Source organism: Manacus candei, unplaced genomic scaffold (assembly GCF_025592945.1).
Source record: "Manacus candei isolate 608988 ecotype Guabito, Panama unplaced genomic scaffold, ASM2559294v1 h1tg000094l, whole genome shotgun sequence".
Taxonomy (NCBI): domain Eukaryota; kingdom Metazoa; phylum Chordata; class Aves; order Passeriformes; family Pipridae; genus Manacus; species Manacus candei.
Window position 1 is genome coordinate 5,109,631 of NW_026138142.1, and position 23,266 is coordinate 5,132,896.

General features: G+C 43.3%; 1 protein-coding gene across 2 annotated transcripts in view; it reads right to left on the reverse strand.

Moving 5' to 3' along the window:
• The window catches only part of OBSCN (obscurin, cytoskeletal calmodulin and titin-interacting RhoGEF), a 185,497-nt gene that overhangs the window by 44,576 nt on the left and 117,655 nt on the right, over positions 1-23,266 (reverse strand). For both annotated transcript variants that reach the window (XM_051768316.1, XM_051768317.1), the window contains 25 exons: positions 21,163-22,521; positions 20,291-20,569; positions 19,746-19,824; positions 19,262-19,380; positions 18,284-18,481; positions 17,833-17,865; positions 17,646-17,744; positions 16,976-17,194; positions 15,862-15,928; positions 14,455-14,483; positions 14,021-14,146; positions 13,171-13,310; positions 12,228-12,428; positions 11,782-11,864; positions 10,858-11,031; positions 9,458-9,617; positions 8,624-8,740; positions 7,234-7,398; positions 5,911-6,069; positions 4,859-5,036; positions 3,420-3,533; positions 2,813-2,980; positions 2,396-2,498; positions 1,710-1,839; positions 463-568 (listed from right to left, as the gene is read on the reverse strand). In XM_051768316.1, coding sequence (XP_051624276.1) covers positions 463-568; positions 1,710-1,839; positions 2,396-2,498; positions 2,813-2,980; positions 3,420-3,533; positions 4,859-5,036; positions 5,911-6,069; positions 7,234-7,398; positions 8,624-8,740; positions 9,458-9,617; positions 10,858-11,031; positions 11,782-11,864; positions 12,228-12,428; positions 13,171-13,310; positions 14,021-14,146; positions 14,455-14,483; positions 15,862-15,928; positions 16,976-17,194; positions 17,646-17,744; positions 17,833-17,865; positions 18,284-18,481; positions 19,262-19,380; positions 19,746-19,824; positions 20,291-20,569; positions 21,163-22,521 — 4,605 coding nt within the window. The remainder of the gene's footprint in view (positions 1-462; positions 569-1,709; positions 1,840-2,395; positions 2,499-2,812; positions 2,981-3,419; positions 3,534-4,858; positions 5,037-5,910; positions 6,070-7,233; positions 7,399-8,623; positions 8,741-9,457; positions 9,618-10,857; positions 11,032-11,781; positions 11,865-12,227; positions 12,429-13,170; positions 13,311-14,020; positions 14,147-14,454; positions 14,484-15,861; positions 15,929-16,975; positions 17,195-17,645; positions 17,745-17,832; positions 17,866-18,283; positions 18,482-19,261; positions 19,381-19,745; positions 19,825-20,290; positions 20,570-21,162; positions 22,522-23,266) is intronic.

Genomic DNA, 23,266 nt, shown 5'->3' on the forward strand with positions numbered 1-23,266 from the left:
TGAACCAATATTGCTCAGGATTTACTGCTGTCAGTTCTGTTTTCTCAATCATTCCTGATGTTCTTCAGTGGCATTTCAGATACAATCACAATATGCCTCCAGCTTTACTTGCTGGCCCCTGTAACTCACATTCTGCCAGGCTGACACACATTTTCAAGTATTCCAACAGAATATAGGACATTTTTCTTGCACTAGAGGTGTGACATACCCTTCATTTGCTCCTCCTTTCTCATATAATGCCTTGACGAGCATTATATGAAGTTGATTTGCCAGGTTTGGAAATCAACAGATGGTGATGGGTCCAGAGCTGAGCTGCACTCTGCCCATGCACATCTGGGTAGACATACAGATACAGGAACACCAACAACCAACATGGATAAGATGGCAAATATATTCGACCCTCAGCGAGGTGGTTTTGGAGGAATTCAGGGACCTACTTACGGAGCTGGGCAAGGACCGTACCTTCGATGGTGATGGCTTGGTCTCCTCTCCTCTCCTGGGTCAGGGCTGCAGCACTGTGGTGGTAAAGCTCTGCTCCACTTTTTGCAGACCCTAATCTGTTCATCAGCTGAAGAGAATTGGGCAGTGCCCAGTGAAACACGGGGGGGTTTTGATGACAACAAAAGCTTCCTACGCTACGTTAAACAACTCGATGCATTTAAACGACAACGGGAACGGGTGAAGGTGTGACCCCAACGCTGAGCTGGGGTTTGAAGGGACACTTTGCTGCTCAGTGGAGTTCTTGATGATATTTTACCAAAAATGACCCCCACACAGACAAATCACAGCAAACTGACATCAGCAAACTTAGTTATTTACTTAGTTATTTGCGGTTTGCAGCCTGTGGCTCGGTCCTGGCTTAGCTCTGTCTCCACCAACAGGCACAGGTTTTGTTCTGTGCCCTTGGGTGGTAAATAAAGAGGGTTTTGTTTGTTCATCATCCATTAATCTATGGGGTTTTACTCATCCAAGGGGATATGGGACCTTGGGGTCTTAGTTAATGGCAAATGCAAAGTAGCCTGATTTTGCTAAAATTCTAATAGAAGTCTTTAAATTATGGCAAACATCCTAAACACTTCCATGAGCCAAACCATTTACCAAGGGGCAACTGACCCATTCATTTCCTAAACCAAGATCAATTATTTTTATCGCCAAGGCCTCAGAGCTTATTACTATTTTATTACAATAAATGCATAGGTTATGACTAATTTTCAGAAAATATTTTGCATTTATTTTAGTTTATTAGATACTTCCATGTATACTTGCTAAACAAACAGGAATTTGTTTGTGTGTTTCAGTGGTGTATCCTTCTAATTAGATTTCATTTCTTTCTTTTAGCTTTGGATGATTTCTTAGTAGCAGCATGAATGTGTCATAATTTAAAGACAGTCTGGAAACAAAATGTCACATCAGAGTGTCCCTAAACTTTGTAAGAGTTAACTCTAGAGATCTGGATATGAGTTTGAGCTACAGAACAAGCTCAGCTGATTATTACTTGAACCAGCAAACTCCCAGGTCAGGATATTCTGAAACTTTTGGATGTTCACAATCCAGATCAGTTCAGCCTGACTTTCTATATAATTGTTTTATATCCCAGGTGGCAGCAGTTACTCTGCCTCTGATCTCATGCCACGGGTCTGCTCCAGTAAAATGAATTCTTCTACCTATATCATTGCACATGACAGGTATTTAAATCTCTCTGAACTCACCTCACATTCATAGTGTCCCATGTCTTCATTGGAAGGGTTCTTGACCACCAGGACCACGATGCCACTCCGTGGTTCACTGAAAGCCTGGTATTTACTTGTGTCCTTTATCAGCACCCCATCTTTGTACCATCTGCGTGTGGAAAACACGGGGTATAAGCCAGGAAAAATACAACCAGTGTCAAGAGATACCCATCTCACTGATCCAGGTATCAACCATCTCAGTAGTTAATTTTAAACATGTGTGAGCCACTCACCTGCAACCAGCTTGGAAGGTTGGTTGCAGGTGAGTGGGTCACATGTGGATACTAAACTACACAAGATTCTTCTCAAGCAATCTCATCAGCCAAGGCAGGAAAAGGGCTTTAAATGCTGCAAAGATTTGCTGAGCTTTTTGTCTGAATACTGGTTGGTGATAAAATCAGTTCAGGTGTAAGGCAGGGAGGATAAAGGAGTGATAAAATGTTAGATCTGACACAGCCAGGGATCATCTGTAGGTGTTTTTTTTTCAGATCCTAGCTACAATAAATGGCTGAGAATCTCAGGAATGTTGGGATTGGGAAGACCCAGGATTGGGATGGGTTAAAGGTGGAAGACACAGAGAAGAAAGGGTCATAACCTCGAAAGACTTTTCTGGCTATGCCAAGTGGGAAACCAGGATTTGTTCCAGCGTGACTTGTAGGACTGACCTGATCTGAGGCCTTGGTGCTCCTTCCACAGTACAGGTGAACTGGGCATCTTCACCCTCCACAAAATAAGCATTTCTGACCTTGTTCACAAACCTTGGCGGCACTGCAAAGCAAAGGTAAATTAAATAATAGCTGGAAATAGGACCAGGAAGGAAGGATGTGTCCCTGACCAGGTAATTCTCACGGTGTCTGCGCACAGGACACTAAAGACCACATTTTTTGCCCTAAGAACAGTTGACTGCACTTGTACATAAAATAACTATTTTAAAACATTATCCAGTAGGTGTTATACAGACCCTCATCACAGAAACACAGACAATCCCTGCCCTGGTCCTTCTGGCCACACTATTGCTGACACAAGTTTAAAGTATCACATAGCAGACCCCTTTAAAATAATGCACCTGTGCAGGACTTTACCTTGAACAAGGATCTTTCCCAAGGTACTGGCGTTTCCAGCAGGACTGGAAGCAAAGCACATGTACTGTCCTGTGTCAACACCTGTCAGGTTGTCCAAGATCAACGTGCAGGAACCGTCAGGATCTTCTATTATAATGTGATGAGGATCCACCTCCACTGGTTTTCCATCTGAAAGGCAAAAGCAAGTGATTTTTTTGCAATATCTTAGTATGTTATGTTTTCTTCTTTGGATTTATCCAACTTTTCCACTTGAGAGGACTGAGAGCTGTATTAGCTTTATTGCAGCTGATGTTGGTAGCTGGGGAATGAGCTCCTCATCTTTTTGTCCAGTTCCCCACAGAATATCCTCCGGGCAGAGCACTGTTGAGGGACCTCACACGTCACCAATCCTCACTGAACAGTGACATTTTTCCAGAGCATGTGCTGTGCAGCCACAGCTCTGGTTTGCCAGCCAAAGGAACACCTCCAAAGTGACCATAAACACGTTCATTAGGCTTGGGTATCTCGAGGGGATCAGCTCTTGGGTTACCCACCAACCAACCAACCATCAAACAATATAGACAGAGGACGAACTTGGAGGAGTCATTTCACAGCTTCCTGCCCGTACCTTTGTACCAGCTGATGGATGGTTTGGGAGCTCCCACCACTTTACAGGCCAGCTTGACTGTCTCTCCCAGCTCAGCTGTGCAATCTGCCAGTTCTTCCTCGAAGTCTGGAGGTACTGAAACATCAGGGTAAGTTGTGTTAGTCTGGAGGAGGGTGGCCCTGCCCAAGAGTGGCTGCTGCTATGTGAGGTAAGAATAGATCTGCAAATCTGTGAGGTTCAGAATGGAAAGCTGAAAGGAAATTTTAGCAGCTCAGGATTTTCCAGGTGAAGTGCTGTCCTTGCTTATCTGAGGCTAAATTCAGTCCATCAAATGTCTGCTGTTGGCCATAAAGTTAGGCCATATTAAAAAAAAAAAAGGGATTTGTTGCTGACCATGATTTTTAACGAGCACATCCTTTGTTCAGACAGCACACAGATGTCACCATTACCATAATTCCTCAAATAAAATGTACCCTGGATATCCAAACTAGTATTCTGTTGGTCTCCATACAATAAAATCCATACTTTCTAGAATCAGAGAATCCTAGAGTGGTTTGGGTTGGAAGGGATCTTAAAGATGATCTAGTTTCAACCTGCTGCCATGGGCAGGGACCTTCCACTAGACCAGGTTGCTCTAAGCCCTATCTAATCTGGTCTTGAACACTTCCAGGCATCCACATCTTCTCTGGGCAACTTGTTCCTTTGTTAAGGGATTTTTATTTTAACACATTATTACCATATGAAACAATGCAAAATTATTCTGATAGTCTTCCTCATTAAAACACCTCACTAAAGGCACAAAAATTAAATGCCCAGGCTTGTTTTCAGAATATATAGATTAAATACAATCCTCTTCTAGCATTTTAAGATGCCAAATATCCTTACACTGTAGTGGACACCATTTGTAGCTTATGCCTGGAAAATAAAGATTTAATATCCCTGCTCATAAATGTTGTGGATAGAAAATTAGCGGAATCTCTAAAGACTCTGAGGATGATGCAGCCTGAATGACTAGAGAAAATTCCAAAGCAAACCCAAGAGCACAGATAACAGCAGTGTAAGCCAGAAGTCAAATAGAGGGTCTGATACCCAAAAAAGTCACAGAGGGATTTACGTTGGTGAGTGCAGGACTCTGGATCAGAGTCCAACCCTGACTGTCTCCACCTTTTCTTATGGAATAGGTGTTTCAACCCTCTGATCTCCTTTGTGGCCACCTCTGGACTTGCTGCAGCAGCTCCACATCCTCCTGATGTTGGGGGTCCCAGGAGTGGATACCACATTGGAGGTGGAGTCTCACAAGAGCAGAGGGGCAGAACCACCTCCCTCAATTCTGCCCGCGCGGTGTTCGGGTCACCAGGAACGGGTCCTCTCCCCTTGTCTGCTCATTTCCCTCCTGAACCAAGGAAACCATCCAAAAAACAAAAAAATAGGGGGATTGGGCTATCTTGGGCCACGCTTACTCCAGATGGGCTCGCTGATCCGCTGCTGTATTCCACAGATCTCCTTCACCCAGGAGTTCTTGATGTTCACGGTCCGTGCCTGGAGCAGGTACTTGCGGACCAGGTCCTCCCGCTCGTGCCAGATCTCAAAGGCCCGGTCATCCCCTTCCACCAGGTCGTTCACATCTATGTTGTTCAGCTGTGTGGCAGAAGGACAAGGAACTCAGCACACATCCCAAGTTCTCAGGAATTCCCAGCAGCAAAAGGAACTCTCAACGGCTTCCAAAGGTATTTTTTGGATTGCATGAGCAACACGACGTGGCTTTGGTGAACAGCAATCAGAGGTACTTTGAGAGCTATTTTCCTCAGTATACTTGACTCTCTGGTTCCCAAACTGACATTTTACCGGGAATAATAATCCCATTTCAGGAAAATAATGTAATATCTGCTCATGAATATCAATTAAGACAGAGATCAGGACTTTCAGGATGTCCCGACTGAGCTTGGTCAAGAACTCCATGGGTTTTTTTGGTTGGTGTTTTTGACTGGAGTTGAGCATCTCTTGCCTCATGAAAACTCCTTCCTCAATTTCTTTTAGTCTTAACCTTCAATGTCTGAGGATGAGTTGGTCACATTCTCTGAATTTTTTTCATTTCTAAGCAGGAATTTGTGTCTGGAAAGGGTGTAACCAGCAGAGAAAACCCCATGGAATGTAGCATGTGACCATAACATTTCTTCCAATTCACTCCCAATATCAGAGACTGCCAAAACCAAAGATTTACAAATGCTAGTAAATACTATAAACATCAAAATTCACCTCAATATAATATATGTATGGTGTTAACTCAATGAGGTAACAGGGATGAATTAATACTTGTAATTTCATTGCTGCATCCAGGTTCTGATTATTTCTGACGTATTTCTGTCAATTCTGACAATGACATTTTGGTATAAATGTGGATTCTGCTTGTGCTTCAAAGAGGTTTTGAAACAAAGGAATAGCTCAAAAGGATTAGAGAAGTGTCCAAGCTGGATACAAATGTGAAGTGACAGAGAGGATAAAGTGATCAGACCTTCATGATGTTCTTGAAGATGTAACTGTAGGTGTCTGTCTTTGTGTCTCGCTTTGGTTTGCAGATCACAAGGTAATTTTTGAAGAGGAAAACGTGTCTTTTGTGTCCTTTCCATGCCATTCTAGCTCCTGGAGCTCCTTCCCACACAATGAAGTGGCCCTGATAGGAAAAAGAAGGAAGAGCACGTCGTGATGCATCTGGAATAATTAATAAATAATAGTAATATTATAATATAATAATAGTAATATAATAAAAATAGGTAATAAAAAATGATGATTCACCATAATTTTTCAATGAACAAATAAATGTTTCCTGTTACATCATCACCTGGTTTGTCTCTGGTTTAATTACAGCACAGCAGATGGTTTTTAATCCTAAAGGTGACCCATCAGACTGACAGAACCACCGGGGGCACACGCAGGGGTTGTCATCACATTGTGCTTTCAAAGGTGTGGTTTGTTGCCAGAAAAATACAGAGCACTTGTCAGGTAGGAGCACTCTTGGAAATACTAATGGAAAATTGCATTTTATGTGTTACACAGACAATTTATCTGATGATTTGGTTGCTTTTACCAGAGCAGGACATTAATTTCACATACCTTCAGACACAGCTCAGTTAGTGACAGGGGTTGCCCTGTCACAGGGCACCACTAGGAAAAAGTAAACACTCTTGAGGGTGTGATTTGCCTCTTTTTTTTGAATGTCTAAATGTGGACAGATGAATCCCCATCGCTGTAATTCAGCCTTACAATTCCACTCAGGAATACACCGTGATTCCCATGGAAAACATTGGATACAAACAGACATGATAAATGACTAGCCCAGCATGGCAAGTAAGTCTATAAAGAAACAGGAATTTGAGTAAAGGTGTTGAAAGTCCCAGGCTGGTGTCCTAATAGTTGCCATATTTCCTCTGTGATCCTAAATCCCACACCTGGTTCACGGGAGAGACCTGGAGGAGAATCAGGTCTTTAGATGACAAGAATGTCAGGAGTTGGCCCATGTAGCTTGGGAATAATAAGAGAGGAGGAGGAAGAAAAATGCCTTAAAATCATGTGGGACCCCAGAACAAATCTCTCCCTGTTTGATGAGTGGATCAGAAAGACAAATAACTCCATTATGTGTGAGCTGCTCCATCAGTGCCTCTGCTCTGCTGCTCCAAACCTTAGTCCAGCCAGGGCTGCTCTGAAGCAGCAAGAAATGGGAGAAGCAAAAACTCTCTTTCAGGGATGGTGCCTAAAGGGGCTTCTTGTAGGAATTAAGGCTACTCAGGACCCAGTGGAGGCACAGGTGGCACCAACAGCACTGAGAAATCCCAGTTACCTGCCGGATGGGTTCACCAAGGCTCTCCAGGGTCCCTGGATAATTCTCAATCAGCGAGACATGGAGGTTGTTCTCTGCCCTCCGGGTCAGTGCAGACACCACAGCATAAGCCTGTTCCAGCAAGGTGCAGTTTTGGCTGTTTCTTGCTTTGTTTCGGATTAATTCCTGCAGATGAATGAAGGACAATCAGAGAAAAATCCCACATTTTTTTCAGAGCCAAAGAGTTTCTCAATATCTCTTCCAATTCTTTCACCTGAGTAGCTTTTATCCCATTTTTTTCACCATATGCTGCTTAGATAATAAAGTATTTTCTTTCCTACAGCCTTAATGACTAGCCAGTTTGGCTTTTCCTTGCATCCATTAATATTAAACAAAGTTGAAACAAATACCAGAAAGCGATTGAAACCCCAAAAATTCCAAAGCAAAATGTATCCATTGCATTTCTCTTCTGCTTACCCTCACAACACCACAGAACAAGCAATTCAAGTGACAGAGCTGAACTGAGAGTCAACATGAGATTAATAAAAAGAGAGGTTGGGAGAAACATGAAATGCCAGTTTTCCTGCTCTTCTCAAATTTGTTCCTGTTCCTCTCTTTCAGCAATGAAGGCAGGGAAAGTCCTTTCACTCCTCCAAGAGACCCTTAAAAATTTTGGTGTCCAAGAAGGTGTTCAACAATAGAAAGCTCTCCAGACTATTCCAATTGCTCATTTATATAACACTAGAACACAGAAATATTTTGGCATGACTGTCTTCTTCCTGGACACCCTAATGCTATTTCTCATGAAAATGCTGTTTAAAATGCTGCTCTGAAATGTTTGCTCGTGGCCTGGGCTAGAACCTGAGACAGCAGGACAGATGAAAGCTTGAAAGGTTAAATATTTCAGGGTGGTAGAACGGGGCAAGGCTTTTCAGAAAATAAAAAACTCCATCCTGCTACAATGTCAACATAAAACACAAGTTAAAAAAGTGGTAAGCCAATATCTTACACTTTGGAAAATGCTTATTTTTATAACGTAAGTGTTGCTTAGTTTGAAGCAAATTGATACTTGTCATGGATATATATATACAAATATTCATATATATATACATATATATATAAACCCACATATTTTTACACATATGTATTCACCTATTTAAAGATCATTCATACAAAGCTCACAGAACTTTAAGGGGTTGGAGATTGTGAACCTCTACCTGGATTTACATGTACAGAACCATTTAGAAAAAATCACCCCTGGTGGTGGTTACTCTCTTATTTAGACAATCAGCTTTCAGTTGTAGTTGCACCAGGAGGAAGCCAAGAAATAGGAAATAAAAATAAAATCTTTTTCTCCACAAGCTGCACAGAGCAGAACATAAACCTGTCAGATAGAACAAAACCCCCTTACCTTAATTATTGTCTGATACTGCTGGATCCTGTTTATGGGTTTTTCCAGGTAGTACTGCAGTGGTGGGATAAGTGGCTGTGAAGGATCTTCATTAGTTTCAAATTCATCTGTGTATCTCTGGAAAAAATACATAGAGAAATGAGGAAAGGTTGTCAAAAAGGACAAGATAAATAATGACTCCTTGGAAAATGCTCATGGGAATGTGGGGTGAGTGTGAACACGGGCATTTGTTTTCTGGTGAGCATCAGGCTGGAGTAACTGCTGAGTAGGTAGTAAAAAAAGTACCTACTACTTTTACCCTAAAAGTAAGAGGCTGGGAGAGGGTAAAAGTGCAGGATCTGGGTTTGGGTATTGGATGGGCAGAGGAGCCATCCTTGCTACTCAAGGGATCCACAACCACCCATGTGCTCGTGGATCTGGAGCTCTGTGTGTGTGTTTTCACCAGTGAACTTCAATCCTGAGCAGCTGGAGCAGAGAAGGAGGATTTGTCTATTACATATTTATTATCTGTACTTATGATTTCTGTGAGTTCACTTGGCCTTATAGTGTGGTGGCCCTTAAAACCCCCCTTACAGTCACATCAGCAGAGCCACATTCGTTTCTGTATGATCTTTATAAGATTAATAAATGCTTAAACATACAAAAGTATGTTCCTGTATTGATTATACCTACAAAGAAGAGCAAGACAGTGAACTAAAAACTGTCATATTTAGCAAACATTACAAAAGATATTAACAATCCTTTCAAGGATCACATTTGTGATGAATAACTACATTTCTCCATGCAGTGGGCTATAGGATGCACTTCCCACAGATACTCTGCTTACTGCCTTACCTTGTAGAAGTCCTGGACAGCTTTGCTGACAACAACAGACTCAGCCTGTACCCTTCCCACCAGGTACTGGATGTACCTGTTAAACTCTGCCTCGTGCTTGATAAAGCACATGGCCACGTCATCATCAGTGTCACAGCCCTGCAGGCTCCGCAGGAAGACACTGTGGAGGCAAAGGAAAGAGGACAGCTGAGGAGAAGGTGCTGGATGGAATGAGGCTGGAACACAGCCCCAGCAGCCAGGCTTTTGAATCAGGTCAGAGGAAGTGACTGGGGGGCATGAGGGATGCTGCCACGTCAGCATCAAACATCTCAGTGCCCCCTCACCCAGCAGGATGCTGAACCTCTCAGCTTGGATGGAGGTGTGGGAAGTTTTTGCAAGGGCATGGAGTGACAGGACAAGGGGGAATGGTTTTAAACTGACAGCAGGCAGGGTTAGATTGGATATTAGGAAGAAGTTCTTTCCTGTGAGGATGGGATGGAATGGATTTCCCAGAGAAGCTGTGGCTGCCTCATCCCTGGAAGTGTCCAAGGCCAGGTTGGACAGGGCTTGGAGCAACCTGGGCTAGTGGAAAGTGTCCCTGCCCATGGCAGGGGGTTGGAACTGGATGAGCTTTAAGGTCCCTTCCAACCCAAACCATTCCATGATTCTATGAAATGCCCTGCAAGGAAGGTAGGGAGAACTTTTAAGGTCTTAGCTCAAGCTTGTAAGTTAAACCCTGAGTAAGAGGATCTTTGAGCCACCCACAGGAGTGAAAATAGAGATCCTCACTCTGTTTCATGAGGGGTGTTGTGGCAGGTTCACATGTACAAAGCTGAAGGGGGAAAGAGAAGGGAAATCTATTTTCTTGGCCCAGATCTGCAGTAAATCCTTGGAGAAGGCAGAATCATTGTGCCATGTGGGCAGCCTGCCATAGCTGGATGTGTTTGGATTGCATGGATGTTCAGTTTTAGATGAATGAATGTCTCTGTGAAGACACCACTGAAGTCCCTGTAAGACTCTGTTGCCTTTTTTATAACAATTCACTATTTTTCAGTTAAATTCACTTAAAAGGGCAAGAAATAAGCCTTGAAGCACTGAAGGGTATTATGGAAGTCCCAACCCTGTGCTCTGATGGAAAGCATGGCATCATTTATCATCCTGAAAGGATCATCCATTCCCTTGCACCTCAGTATTGCCAGTGCTTCACATTAATACTATTATTATTATAATATATAAAAATTCTAATATTTATTTAATAATATATCAATATAATAATATAATAAAATATTAATAATAACGATTGTTATGATGATAACAATAATAATTATTATTGTTGTTGTTATTATTATTATAGTGTGGCTCTGACACCTTGTATGTGAACCACTCCTCGGTCTCAAATGAAGGCACATGGGAATGCCCACCTGGAATGGAAGTGACCAATGTCACCAATATTCCTGAAGATGGTGGATTTCTGACTGGCTACAGCTCCTGGGACGTTGGGACAGGTCTCTGTGTACTTGAGGTGATGAGTCAGGAGGAACTGCAGGTCTTGAATGTAATCCTCCTCTGAGATCAGTAGCTCCTGGATGAGAACACTGAGGGGAAGACGAAGAGGCAAAAAGAAATCACAGAAAAATCATCACAATTGCCCTTGAGATGCATCCTCAGACAGGGGGCACCCCAAAGTGCAGAGGTGCTGCAGTTCAGGATTTCATGAAATCAGAGATATTCCAGGATTATGTCTTGTAAAACCCTCCTTTAAAGTTATCCAACGTGAAAAAAAGGTTCTGGGGACAACTTAGAGCCCCTTCCAGGGCCTAAAGGGGCTCCAGGAGAGCTGGAGAGGGACTTGGGACAAGGGATGGAGGGACAGGACACAGGGAATGGCTTCCCACTGCCAGAGGGCAGGGTTAGGTGGGGTATTGGGTAGGAACTCTTGGCTGTGAGGGTGAGGAGCCCTGGCACAGGTTGCCCAGAGAAGCTGTGGCTGCCTCATCCCTGGAAGTGTCCAAGGCCAGGCTGAAGCAACCTGGGCTAGTGGAAGGTGTCCCTGCCCATGGCAGGGAGTTGGAACTGGATGATCTTGAAGGTCCCTTCCAAACCACACTGTTCTGGGATTGCCTGGAATTTTCCTAGGCTGAAATCAATGGCAAAACCCAATCAAATATCTGAAAATACAAATCTGATCTAATCCAGGGTTTGCTTGACCCCGGGAAAGGGAAGGGGGCAGGACTGAGCAGAACAAAACCAGTGACTCTGACAGGAGGGACCCAGAGATCAACACTCCTGTTAGTTCAAAAGGCAGGAAAACTCAAAGGTGCAAATACCAAAAGACACGAGCTCACCTCAGCTTCCTTTTATACTCATCTTCAGAAACAAACTCTCCAGGAAACTCGGGGATTTCTGTTGTCCCCCACTCTGGTGACAGCTGCAGTACAAGAAAAAGGAAATGTTTTTCTTTTAAGCGACTTTATCACTTTATTTCTTTATTTCTTTGCAGTGCTTTTATCAGTGCACACTGAGGAATATCCCTCACGTGCTCACAGCCCCTTTCAAGAATTCCTAAACCAGTGTGAAATTTCTATTTTGCTGGAGGGTGATTTGGCCTTTCCAACCCAGGCACCTCTGCACATACCAGAGTTATTGTTTAATCAAAACATGAAAAAGCCTGACCACGTTACAGATTCCTTTGACAACTTCCTCATCCACTGCTCCTTGCAAAAGGGATGGCTCCAAACTGCAACAGGAGTAAGGAACTTTGAATGAAAAATAACCAAGGGCGATCAGTCACCTTTAATTTCTTGTCCAGATAAGCTGGAGACACCCAACCCTGCCGAGAGGGACTCGATTTCGTGGGTTTAGTCCTGACCAGCCACTTGAGAGGATGAGCTGAATCAAGGACTTCCACGTATTGTCCTTCCTTCAGGGTGATGGTTTCCCTGTCAGGTGCAGCAGGGACATAGTCAGCAGTGACCATGTAGACATCAAAGATCTGCAGGGATGAAACAACAGTTATTTTCTGCTCTGGAAATGGAGTAGAGCAACACTAGCAGGGTCAAAGTGCTTATCTCCATTTAATGTTTCGTTCTCCAGCCTTTGTGTGGCAAAGAAAACCACTGTTTGCTTTTTGTGAGTGGAAAACTAAATCTCTTGGAGGCTTTCAGGTATTTTCAGAACTGTCTATTTGAGGTGGTTCATATTTATGCCACGAAACAGAGTTTTTCTCCAAAGGCAAAAAAAACCCACCCCAAAAAAACCCCAAAACCAGTGGTCCTGAAAATTTCAAAATAAGTTACCATTTCAAAAGTTTTAATTAATTATTTTATTTTTTTTTTTTAGGAAGCGTTTTTGACATGATCACCTCAAAAATTCTAATTTCTAATTTTCATAGTATTCTCCTTTTTGTCACAAAGAACTCTGCAACAAAATTCTCCCGGCCAGCTCTCTCCAAGACCCACAGAAAATCAAGCCCTGACTTTCTAAAGCTCAGCCATGAAATCAAGCAGTGCCAAATGATGGATGAGCTTTGACCACGTTGACTTAACAACTTGTTGTTCAAGTTGCTCATCAGAATTTGATTCTCTGTATCACAGACCCAATATTTAACTATTAAACACACCTTCTAAAGTGAATTACAGCCCTAAAAGGGGGTGGACATCCTTAAACTGTAGAAAACTGGTTATTCTGAGTAAAGTTTTCCCCTGGTGTCAAACTTGTCCATAAAGACATTGTACCTCTCCTCTGGAATCCCCATCTTCAGACTCAGAGGAGGACTCCTGAGCTATGGATGAAGGTCTGGACCGTCCATGGCGAGGAGATGCAGAGGGAGTTTTTGAATCATCATCACTTTCTGCACCTGGCACTCGAAGCTTGGCTAAAAAGAAAAGCAAAGTGTGATATATAAGGATAAATCTATAATAGTGTTCCATTTCTTTAAAGCAAACATTCCCTAGGAAGAGCATTTGTAGTAGTATTTAGTGTTATTTCCTATGGATATTTAGGGTTAAATAAAAATTTGAGATGTTTTAATACAAGATGTTGAATGCCTACTGCATGTATTGCCACTGCACTGCAAGAATATTTCTTGGAGAAATAATGCCTCTATTTTTGTTTCAAGTCAAAATTTTTCCACCAGATAAGCAGGACAAACACAAACAAGGATTTTCATGTAATTCAACAAACTGTTGCTGAGAGTGCAACTCATTGCACAGAGTTTTCAGCCTTAACTCGATTTTAAAATCCCATTGTGAGCTAAAACTTGAAGGTGTGTGAAGTCTTGAAAGCAGGATTGTTTTCCAACTCAGGAGGGTTGAATATCTGAGGAAACTGAAATACCTAAGATGGAAAAAATACGCTGCTATTTTTAGACCTTAATAAAATAGCTTTTTTTCCCCCTAGTTCCAAACTGTAAACTAAGACACAGTTTGGATGGACTCCCACTAAAATTTCTTAATCCTGAGCTTATGTGGGATGCTTGGTTCAAAACCTGCTGCTATAAATCTCACTTTTAATTAAATAGCACCTAAAAAAATTGACTTCGTTTTTTTTCTACACAAATTAAACTGTGTTTGGCAGGTTCCTTACCCTGAGTTATTTTTGCAGACACCATTTCCGAGATCCTAGAGGTGAGTTTCTGGAAGAACTCTTCTGAGCCAACATCAGCTAATGAAATAGGGCTTTTGGGAACACCTTCCCTTCCTTCAAGGTCTCCTGGAAAAGAGAGGTTCTGCTATTAAGATGGGAATTGGGAAGTAATCTTTTTTTTGAGTAATAAAAGCTGCCATGGAAGGAAGGTCTGATTTTCTTCCCTTCCCCTGTTTTTAAAATTGTGCTTGCTCACAGTCCCCCCAATTAATTCAGTCTTGAACAGAGAGCAGTCTGAGAACTGAAAAGTTCTAAAATTTCAGACAGTTTGAAGAAAATGGGACAAAAGTGGGTGGCAATCATTCAATACATGGACAACCTCAGCTGTAGATACAACAGGCAGGAGTAGGGAGAGAGAAAATATCTTGTCTTACCTTCTCTTGCTTCAGAGGGATGAATAGCTCTGAAAAATAAAGTAAAGCAGAATTAAAAGTTAAAATAAAAGGGGTAGTAAGGAGAGCTAAACGAGGAACACATTCCCCCTTCTCCCACCTTGGATATAAAGGGAATATCTAAGTTAGGGCTCTGGTTTGGGCTGCAGGTGCTGAGAGTTGACACACACCAGGCTCACTGTGAGAAATGAGAATTTTGGCACCTGGCTCATATGGACACACACACAAAAAAAAGGGTGTTTTAGACTTGGAGCCAAAACCCATCTGAGAATTCTCCTTATTCCTGATTTTCATTCCAGCCTAGAGCTTGAGAAGACCAGGAGTGGGTTGCAAAACAGAGTAGGCTCCATCTCCCTGGTGCTGCTGGGACTTTCTCCCCAGCTGACACTGCAATAAAACTTCTGCAGTCAGAGACATTATGTCAGGTGGGATCTGTGGTGTCAGTCAGTTTTCAGTAAAGTAATTCTCAACAATTTCCAGTGATTTCATCAGGAAACCAAAGGCTGGATGACATGATCTGCTCCCATCACATCAGGATGCCCGTGTGTTGGGAAACAAGGTGACTTAGTGGTTCTGCCACGGTTTTGAGGTCCAAAAAGTCCTTTCTTACACTCTCAGCTTTTACCAGCACCAAACTAATTCATGTCAGCAGGGAAAGGGCAGATTTTTTCACAGATGTGAAGAACTACCAGCATTTGCTTGGGTCCCTTGAAGAGAACTTGTGGCATTTCCCAAGAGTAAAGCTCTGTAAAAATTAATATCCTGATGTCAACATTTCTGCTATGCCTCAGCTTTTTGGAGAGAGGATATAAATTTCCATTGCAAAAGCTGATCATCCCTAATTCTCTGTTAGCACATGGGAAGCAAGAGGAAGCTCATCCCACTTGATAAATGATAAATCACACATCACTGGGAGAGGCTGCAGTGGAATAGGTAAAGACACACTGCAGCTTTCTTCCATTCCTTCACATTTCAGAGGAAAACTGGCCAAGCTTTTTTAGGCCAGACACGTTCCAGAAGGTAATTTGTGTTCAGGTGATATCACTTTCCAGACTGTATCTGCCTAATGTCCAAACCAAGAACAGTGAATTGAGGAGGTTAATCTTCAGATGCATTTATGAACAAGAAATTTGTGCAGTAGACCCTTTTCACCTACTTTTTCTACGTATTTCAGTATTGGCAAGTAACAACCAGACCTTGACCCTGTGAATTTTCTTTGCATTGTGCTCAGGAGATGAAAAAAGTCGCAAGAGTTTTACATGAGCTACCCAAACTCATTCATTCTTTTGATCCCTCTTCCCCATCCTCCCTGACCATCAAGAATAAATGTCTGACCTCGATTTCAGAGTATTTACAGCACTTTTCATCCCTGGGTGGCCAAGCACTTACCCCAGTGTGGTCATGATGGCTTCAGACACCATCACCCGCTCCTGGGTCAGAACTTCAGCCTCTTTCACTGCAAGATTAGGGGTTTGTCATTAGAGGACAGAAGGCAGAGAATACTTATCCCCACTCCTCTGTTGCTGAGAGCTTCCTCCGCTCCCTGGTCATGTTCATAGGATTGCCCCATTTCTCTACACTGCCCAAGCTCTGCTCCTGTGGCTCTTGGTACAGCAAAAATGTGGGATGCAAGGAAGGATAACAGAAAAATGGGGTCCTCTACAGTGCTGCCCTTACTCTCAGCCTATATTTGCTTTTCCTCCATTTTACTGAAGGAATAATGTCAAAAGAGGCCCTGGAAAGCTCTGTAAAAGGGAAGTCAAGTAATTTTAGCTGCCTTAAGGCAATTTTACATTGCAAAATAACAGAGTGAAGCACTCAAACTAATTTTTTAAATGATGGTTTTTATGTTACATTGCCTTTCTTTCTTTCTGTCTTTCTTTCTGTCTTTCTCTCTTTCTTTCTCTCTCTCTCTTTTTTCTTTCTTTCACTCTTTCTTTCTCTCTCTCTTTCTTTCCGTCTTTCTCTTTTTCTTTCTCTCTCTCTTTCTTTCCCTCTTTCTTTCTCTCTTTCTTTCTTTCTCTTTCTTTCTTTCTGTCTCTCTTTCTCTCTCTCCCTTTCTTTCTCTTTCTCTCTCTTTCTCTCTCTCTCTCTCTCTTTCTCTCTCTCTTTCTGTCTCTCTCTTTCTTTCTTTCTGTCTCTCTTTCTCTCTCTTTCTTTCTCTCTCTTTCTGTCTCTCTTTCTCTCTTTCTTTCTCTTTCTTTCTTTCTCTCTTTCTTTCTCTCTAATTTGTGCTTAATTTGTTTGCTTCTTAGACTCGTCCCCTGTTTACACAGAAAAGGTGCTGCTGTTAATACAAAATAGAGTCAAAAATCCAAAATATTATAGAAGCAAAGAACAAAATCATTTACAAGAGCAGAGAAGTCATGGCTAATCTTGAGAAAGTGCTTTTTTGTGTGCATGATTTGATAATTTCCTCATCAGTCACATTTGTTTTTTTTCTCTTGGGCACTGCATAAAAGGGAAATACAGAGAATGTGTTTGTGCTGCAACAAAGATTTACCATCTGCAACCTCCAGGTTGGCCGTGCAGATGGACTGGCCAGCCTTGTTGGTGGCAATGCACGTGTAAGCTCCACTGTACTTCTTCTTCACATCCAGCAGGATCAGGCTGTGGTGCATGTTGGAACTGGCAAGTTTATACCCAGGCGTGTCTGGTTTGATCCACAGGATGTCTTTCCGGGACTCCTCTTTCATCCAAGTAATACTTGGGGGTGGATGTCCTAAAGGAAAAGCAAAGCAATGAGCTTTAATCCTCCTAATTGTGTTCCTTCCTCACAAATATGAGCCATGCTGTGAATAAATGTTGTTTTGATCCATTTCCTGACACTTTTCCAGCAATAACAGGCATAATATGCAATAAAGGATGATAAATCATTTTACAGCACCCTCAGAAAAGACATTTAGTCTTTCTGTAAAACCAAAACTGTTAATAAATCTTCATAAGACTAATAAATGTTGTTATCCCAGTTGTCACATACAAGAAGATGGAGGCGAAGATGAATAAGATGATTTTGTGCAAAGTCTCTTTGTAAGAGATGTAAACAGGGAGCGGAATTCCAGACTTGAGATACAGGAGATGAGGTTACAATGACTTGGGGCAGAGAGAGTCCAGAATGTGTCATGAAGTTACATGATTTTTTTTGCAGGGAGACAAGGTATCAACCCACTTACCTTCCACTTTCACAGATAATGTGATGCTTGCACCTTTTTTCACCTTTTTATTAGTAAATCTTTCAAGGAACCTCGGTGGTATCAGCTGTTCATGGGAATCTGAAAACAACATTATTGATGAAACACGGTGAGTTTAGACTGAAAGATTCCTGGGGGTTCTGTTATGTCCCTCTGTGGCTTCTCTCACCTGTTTTGGATGGCTCCTCTTTCTCATAAGGATCTGTAATGAAAGGAGAAAAAAACAAAATGAAAAATATAAATAACTTTCAACCCATGAATTGCAGAAAAAATACTCCAAAGGCGACTCCAGGAGATTATTCCTTGCTGGAGATATTACACAAAAATATTGGTATGATTCATAAGAGGCCTTCAGTTTAATAAAATAAGCTTTGAAAGTTAATGAGGTTGAGCAGGAATAAAATGCATGTTTGTAAGAGCCTGGAGAAGTGACATGTCTCACCTTCCTAATCAGTAAATTTATCGGTGAACTAAAATCAAAGCACATCATCTTTTATCTACAGACTTCCCCACCTCGCCTGAGCTACCTTGGTAGGCTTTCTCAAGAAAAATAACTTTATCAAATGGAAAAAGACACTGGAATAGAGAAAAGTAAGTGCCCAAAACAGTGCAATGCCCACCTTTGACCACCAGCCTGGCTGAGGAATAGGCAGAGCCAGCAGAGTTGATGACGAAGACCAGGTACTGCCCAGCATCTGCCTTGGTGACATCCTGAATTTCCAGGGAGTGGAATTCCTGCCTGTCAGTCTTCAGGATGCGATCAGAGGCCTTCAGGGGCTGCCCATTCTTGAACCAGTAGAGACGAGGCTGTGGGTACCCTGTGGCATGGAGAACAGAATTCCTTGGCAACATCCCTTTGGGAGCATCTCCAAACAGGCAGGAGGCGATGCGCCCCCAGCTCTGCCCTGGGCTGCTGTTTCAAGGGTTCACTCAACTAGGAATGGCTAAAAATTCATTAAATTCTATTTATCTGTTGAAGTTCTTTCCTGTCTCCTCAGTTTCTGGCACTCCCCATATTGGCTGCAAGTGCAAATGCCTTGAAGGTCGGAAAAACGACACCTGGGTCTGATTTGAAACATACACCAAAGGAGAAAAGCTGAAGCCAAATCAGTTCTTATAATTTTTATAGACAGCAATATGAGAAAACAGGAAAATCCCCACCTATCCCTGCCACAGTCAACACCAGGAGGATGTTTTTGCAGTTTTTAGGTTGTGGCAGCAACCTAGAATAAGGCAAGTCCACAACTGTTTAATTTATTTAAGAGGACAAAGGACACCCTTGCTTTATTATTATTATTATTATTATTATTATTATTATTATTATTATTATTATTGCTCCTGTGCTCAGAGAAAGACAGAACTCAGTTTTCAGAAACATCTGCCTGTCATTATGCTTGGAGACACTTTGTCTGCTGCAAAAGTCAATGTTCATCAATGTTCATCAGCATGAACATGTTCTCCAGGCTGGTTTGTGCACTCATGGTGCAAGATGCACAAACTAGGGTCACAGGTGAGGAAGAGCACCTTGGAAAACCTTGTCCAGCTCTTCAACCTGACATCAAACCTGGAAAACTGACAGTACTGTGGGATCCACTCACCTTTGACCTTCAGGTGAAATTTAGCCAGTGATGCTCCAGGTGCCACATGAATGTCATGAAGCTCATCAAAGATCTGGGGCAGTTGCTCCTCCTCGGTGGTGGATTCCTCCTGCTCTCGGCTAAGAAACAATGAGAATCAGAAAGAGGGAAGTCAGCAAGGCAGGTAAGAGTTAGGAATCAGAATGGCCTATTTTAGGTTAATTCAGACTGTGGGTTTTGTCATCATGACAGCAGATTCAGCACCATCTGACCCTAAAGTAATGGGGTGACACCACGAAGAAATATCCAGGCTTGCCTGAGGGCAGCCAGAACAAATGTGCATGTGATAAATGTCCAGCTGCTGCAGTTTTTGCATCTCAGCTGGTCTGGCTGCTGCTTTGTGACACTAAACTGGTCCTGCTAGACAGGGTAAAACCAGGCTTGACATAAATACACGCATTGATCTCATCAAGTCAGAAATTGGAGCGAGAGTTTGATATTTTACCTTGAAATATATTCTTTGGCACTGTAGTAAGAGGATGTCTCTGTTGCATCTGCTGCTGTCTCATAGTCAGTGCTGGTCACTGTTAAATGGAAAAAGTTGTGTTTTCTATAATCTGAGCTTTAAACTATTTTTCTTTTTTTTTTATTTATTATAATTCTTGCTCTAATAAGTAAGTAGGGGAATTTAAAAGAAAAATAAGTTGCTTTGCTAATTCGAGTGATTGGTACGTAGATTTCCCACTAAGATTTCCCTGCAGCAGGATCCCACATGACCCTGGATTATGGGAAACACCTCTGCTTACCCGAAAAGCTTTGCTCTGAGTCTTGCCTTGGAGTTGGCAAAACCCACCTGAACTCAAGAGGCAAAACCCAACTGGGCCTAAGAAACTTTATAGTTTTACAAGTGAAACATTTTGTGGGCAACACATACTTCTTTTTTCTGACGTAAATTGTGCTTTTCTTGGGGGAAAAAAAAAATAATAAAATTATCCACCTCCCCAAAGGACCCTTTCCCTTCTTTTTTCCCACGGCGATTTTGAGACTCACGGTCCACCCGAAGCTCGGCCTTGGTTGAAGCCACTCCCATGTTGTTCTCAGCCAGGCAACGGTAAACGCCCATGTCAGTGGGGACCACGGCAGTGATGATGAGCTGGTGACACCCCTCCTGGTCCTCATTGATCATGTAGTGGTCGTTCTCCTCGATAGCTTTCCCATCCTTGAACCAGCGGACCGTGGGCAGCGGTTTGCCGATGACGATGCAGTCGAAGCTCACCGGGTACCCATCCTGGACCTCCTGGTTCTGGAGCTCAGTCATGAACATGGGAGCTAAAGTGGGCGTGGTCGGAGAGGAGAAAGGGAAAAACCTGTGTTAAAAGATGTTATTTGAGGTGCCCAATGCCTGAAGACTTCTGGTTTCTGGGTTTTTATTTTCAGAGTGACGTCTGTGAAAACAGTCAAGAAGGAACTCCCTGACAAACACCATGAAGATCCTCCATAAGCACAGTTGCCAACTGTGCATTTCCTCTCTTCCTCTCCTTGCCAAAATGTCTTGTCTCCCTCAAGACCTTCCTAAAAACTGTTTTGTTCATTTAAGTATAATAATCACAGCATTTATGGCTATATTATTGTAAGAGGAGACATTTATATCATGAGAAGCAGCTTCATAGATAAGTTGATATTTTACAACCCCCTCCTTCAGCACTAATGTCCCTTCTCTCTCTCTAAATAAAAAATAAAAAATTCATTTTTTTTTCCCAAAAGTGCAAAGTTTCCAGAAAAATATCTGCACCAAATGAAGGAAAAAAAAATAAAACAGTGGTTTTTTTCAGTTGTTTGAGAGTGAAAAGGTAATATTTTGACCTACTCCAGCTGTCTTTTCCATGAACAAAAAAGGAATCCTCAAGGTTTGCTTCCCCTACCTGTGTCAGAAGTCAGCAAAGGCGGCGGAGGTCTCGCTATGGGTGGTGCAAACTTCCCAAAGGTGGGTGGTGAGGCCTTCCCAATGCGCAGTTCAACCTTTTTAGGGCCTTGCTCCAAAATATCGATCTCCACGGGGATCCCCAGGGCCCCAAACATCTCCCTGAACCGGGTGGCGGCCGTTTTGGCCTCGGACAAGACTTCGAACTTGATGTAGATGTACTGGTCGTCCTCCCGGTACGTCTGGTGGTCCACCACGTCGATGTCCCCCTCGTCCGCGCTGACAAAGAGCTCCTCCTCCACGTCGGAGATCTCTGTGGAGATCTTGGCCCTGAAGAGCCTGTGGAGTCTCCTCCCTGCCTTACGGAAAGCGTCGTCCAGCTCGCTGCCGGACGAGCTCTCCGTCTCACTGTCCGTGCTCTGCTTCGCCGGCTTCTTAGGAAGCACCTGAGCCTCCTGAGCGCCAACCACCACCTTGGCACTGTGGGAAACCTTGCCGAATTTGTTGGACGCCTCGCAGGTGTATTTCCCCGCGTCCTTCCTGTCCAGGCCGGCGATGATCAGCGAGCAGGTCCCGTCGCTGTAGTTGTCTATGTGGTAGTAGCGGCCGTCCGAAAGCTCCTGCCCGTCTTTCAGCCACCGGACCTTCATGTCAGATTTGCTGTGGGCCACACACTCCAGGTGCAGAGTGCTTCCAGGTTCGCCAGAGAAGTCTTTGAAGGTCTCGGCAAACACCGGGCACTCTTGCTGCTTGATCTCCTTCCTGACTTTGTAGCCTTTGAAAGCGGCTTGGATCTTCACAGCAGCCTTGTTCATGGAAGGGTCATCTAAGTCTGGCAGCTCTGGTTCAGCTGGTTTGGCAGCTGTGGTGGTCACAGCAGTCTCCACACTGGATTTCTCCCACTGCTTCCATAATTTGTCTGTGGAGGTGGACTGAACCTTGCTGGTAACACTGATACTCGTCTTCCCAGCTTTCTTTTTCAGGTAGTTCACCAGTGAGGGTGTCCCAGCTCTGGACTCATCATCTGAGCTTGTGAAAGAGAAATCGGCTTCTCCCGTCCTGGCCAGCTCGTCACACGTGGAATACTCCTCTGAGTAGTAGTGGGACATCTCTGCTTCCTCCTTCCTCAGCTTCTGCAGCCTCTCGAGGTCCTCTTCAGGCACCTCGCTGATGGAATCCAAGGTGGGCTCCCGGCTCATCCGGCGCTTCTTGGCCAGGGCTTCCCACAGGAGGTGAAGATCTCCCTCCTGAGCAGCCTCAGGGGGCAGGCTGGGCTGGACCTGGCCATCCACCAGCTCCCCTGGCTGGCTTGCAGGGGGTGCTTCCCTGGCAATCTCCTTTAGCATCGTCGCCGTGGGCACTGGGGAGAATCAAATTGGTGAGACGTTGAAAGACAAAGACTGTGACTGAGCTTTGAGAAACATGGAAATGTTACCCTAAAGCCTGAGCACAAGTGTATCGGTGGCATTTAACTAAGCATTCTGTTGGGGACAAAATGTGGATTTACAGAATCACACAGAACTGGGAAGGTTGGAAGGGATCACTGGAGGTCACCCAGTCCAACCTCCCTGCTCAAGTAGGGAGCACATTGCTCAGGACAGTGTCCAGATGGTTTTTGAAAATCTCCAGAGGAGAATCCACAACCTCTCTGGGAGGTGAATATGGCTGGACATGGCCCTGGGAAGCTTGTTCCTTGAGCAGGGGGTTGGACCACACTGTCTTCAGAAGTCCTTTCCAAATTCAACTACCCTGTGATTCTATTCACTTAAAACACAGACAAAAAGCAAGTTTTTTTTGGTTATTATTCCTTGCATTTTTAAACCAAATAAATAAATTTTTGCTCCTTTTTAATGTTGCAGTTGATGAACACTTAATTAAGACTGACAGTAGAGGCTGGAAAGCTCCTCAGGCTCATCCTCTCTTACATTTAGACAGAGCTTCACTGATGGATTTTAATAGACCTCCAGTGGCTATGCTGGGAGCTGAGACTCCCACCTCCCATGGACACACCTCACCTGCCTGTTTGGATGTGTCTGAGTCTGAAGGTTGTGCCTCAGTCTCTGGGACACGTTCACTTGCCTCTCCACAGTGCCCAGTGCCTTTAG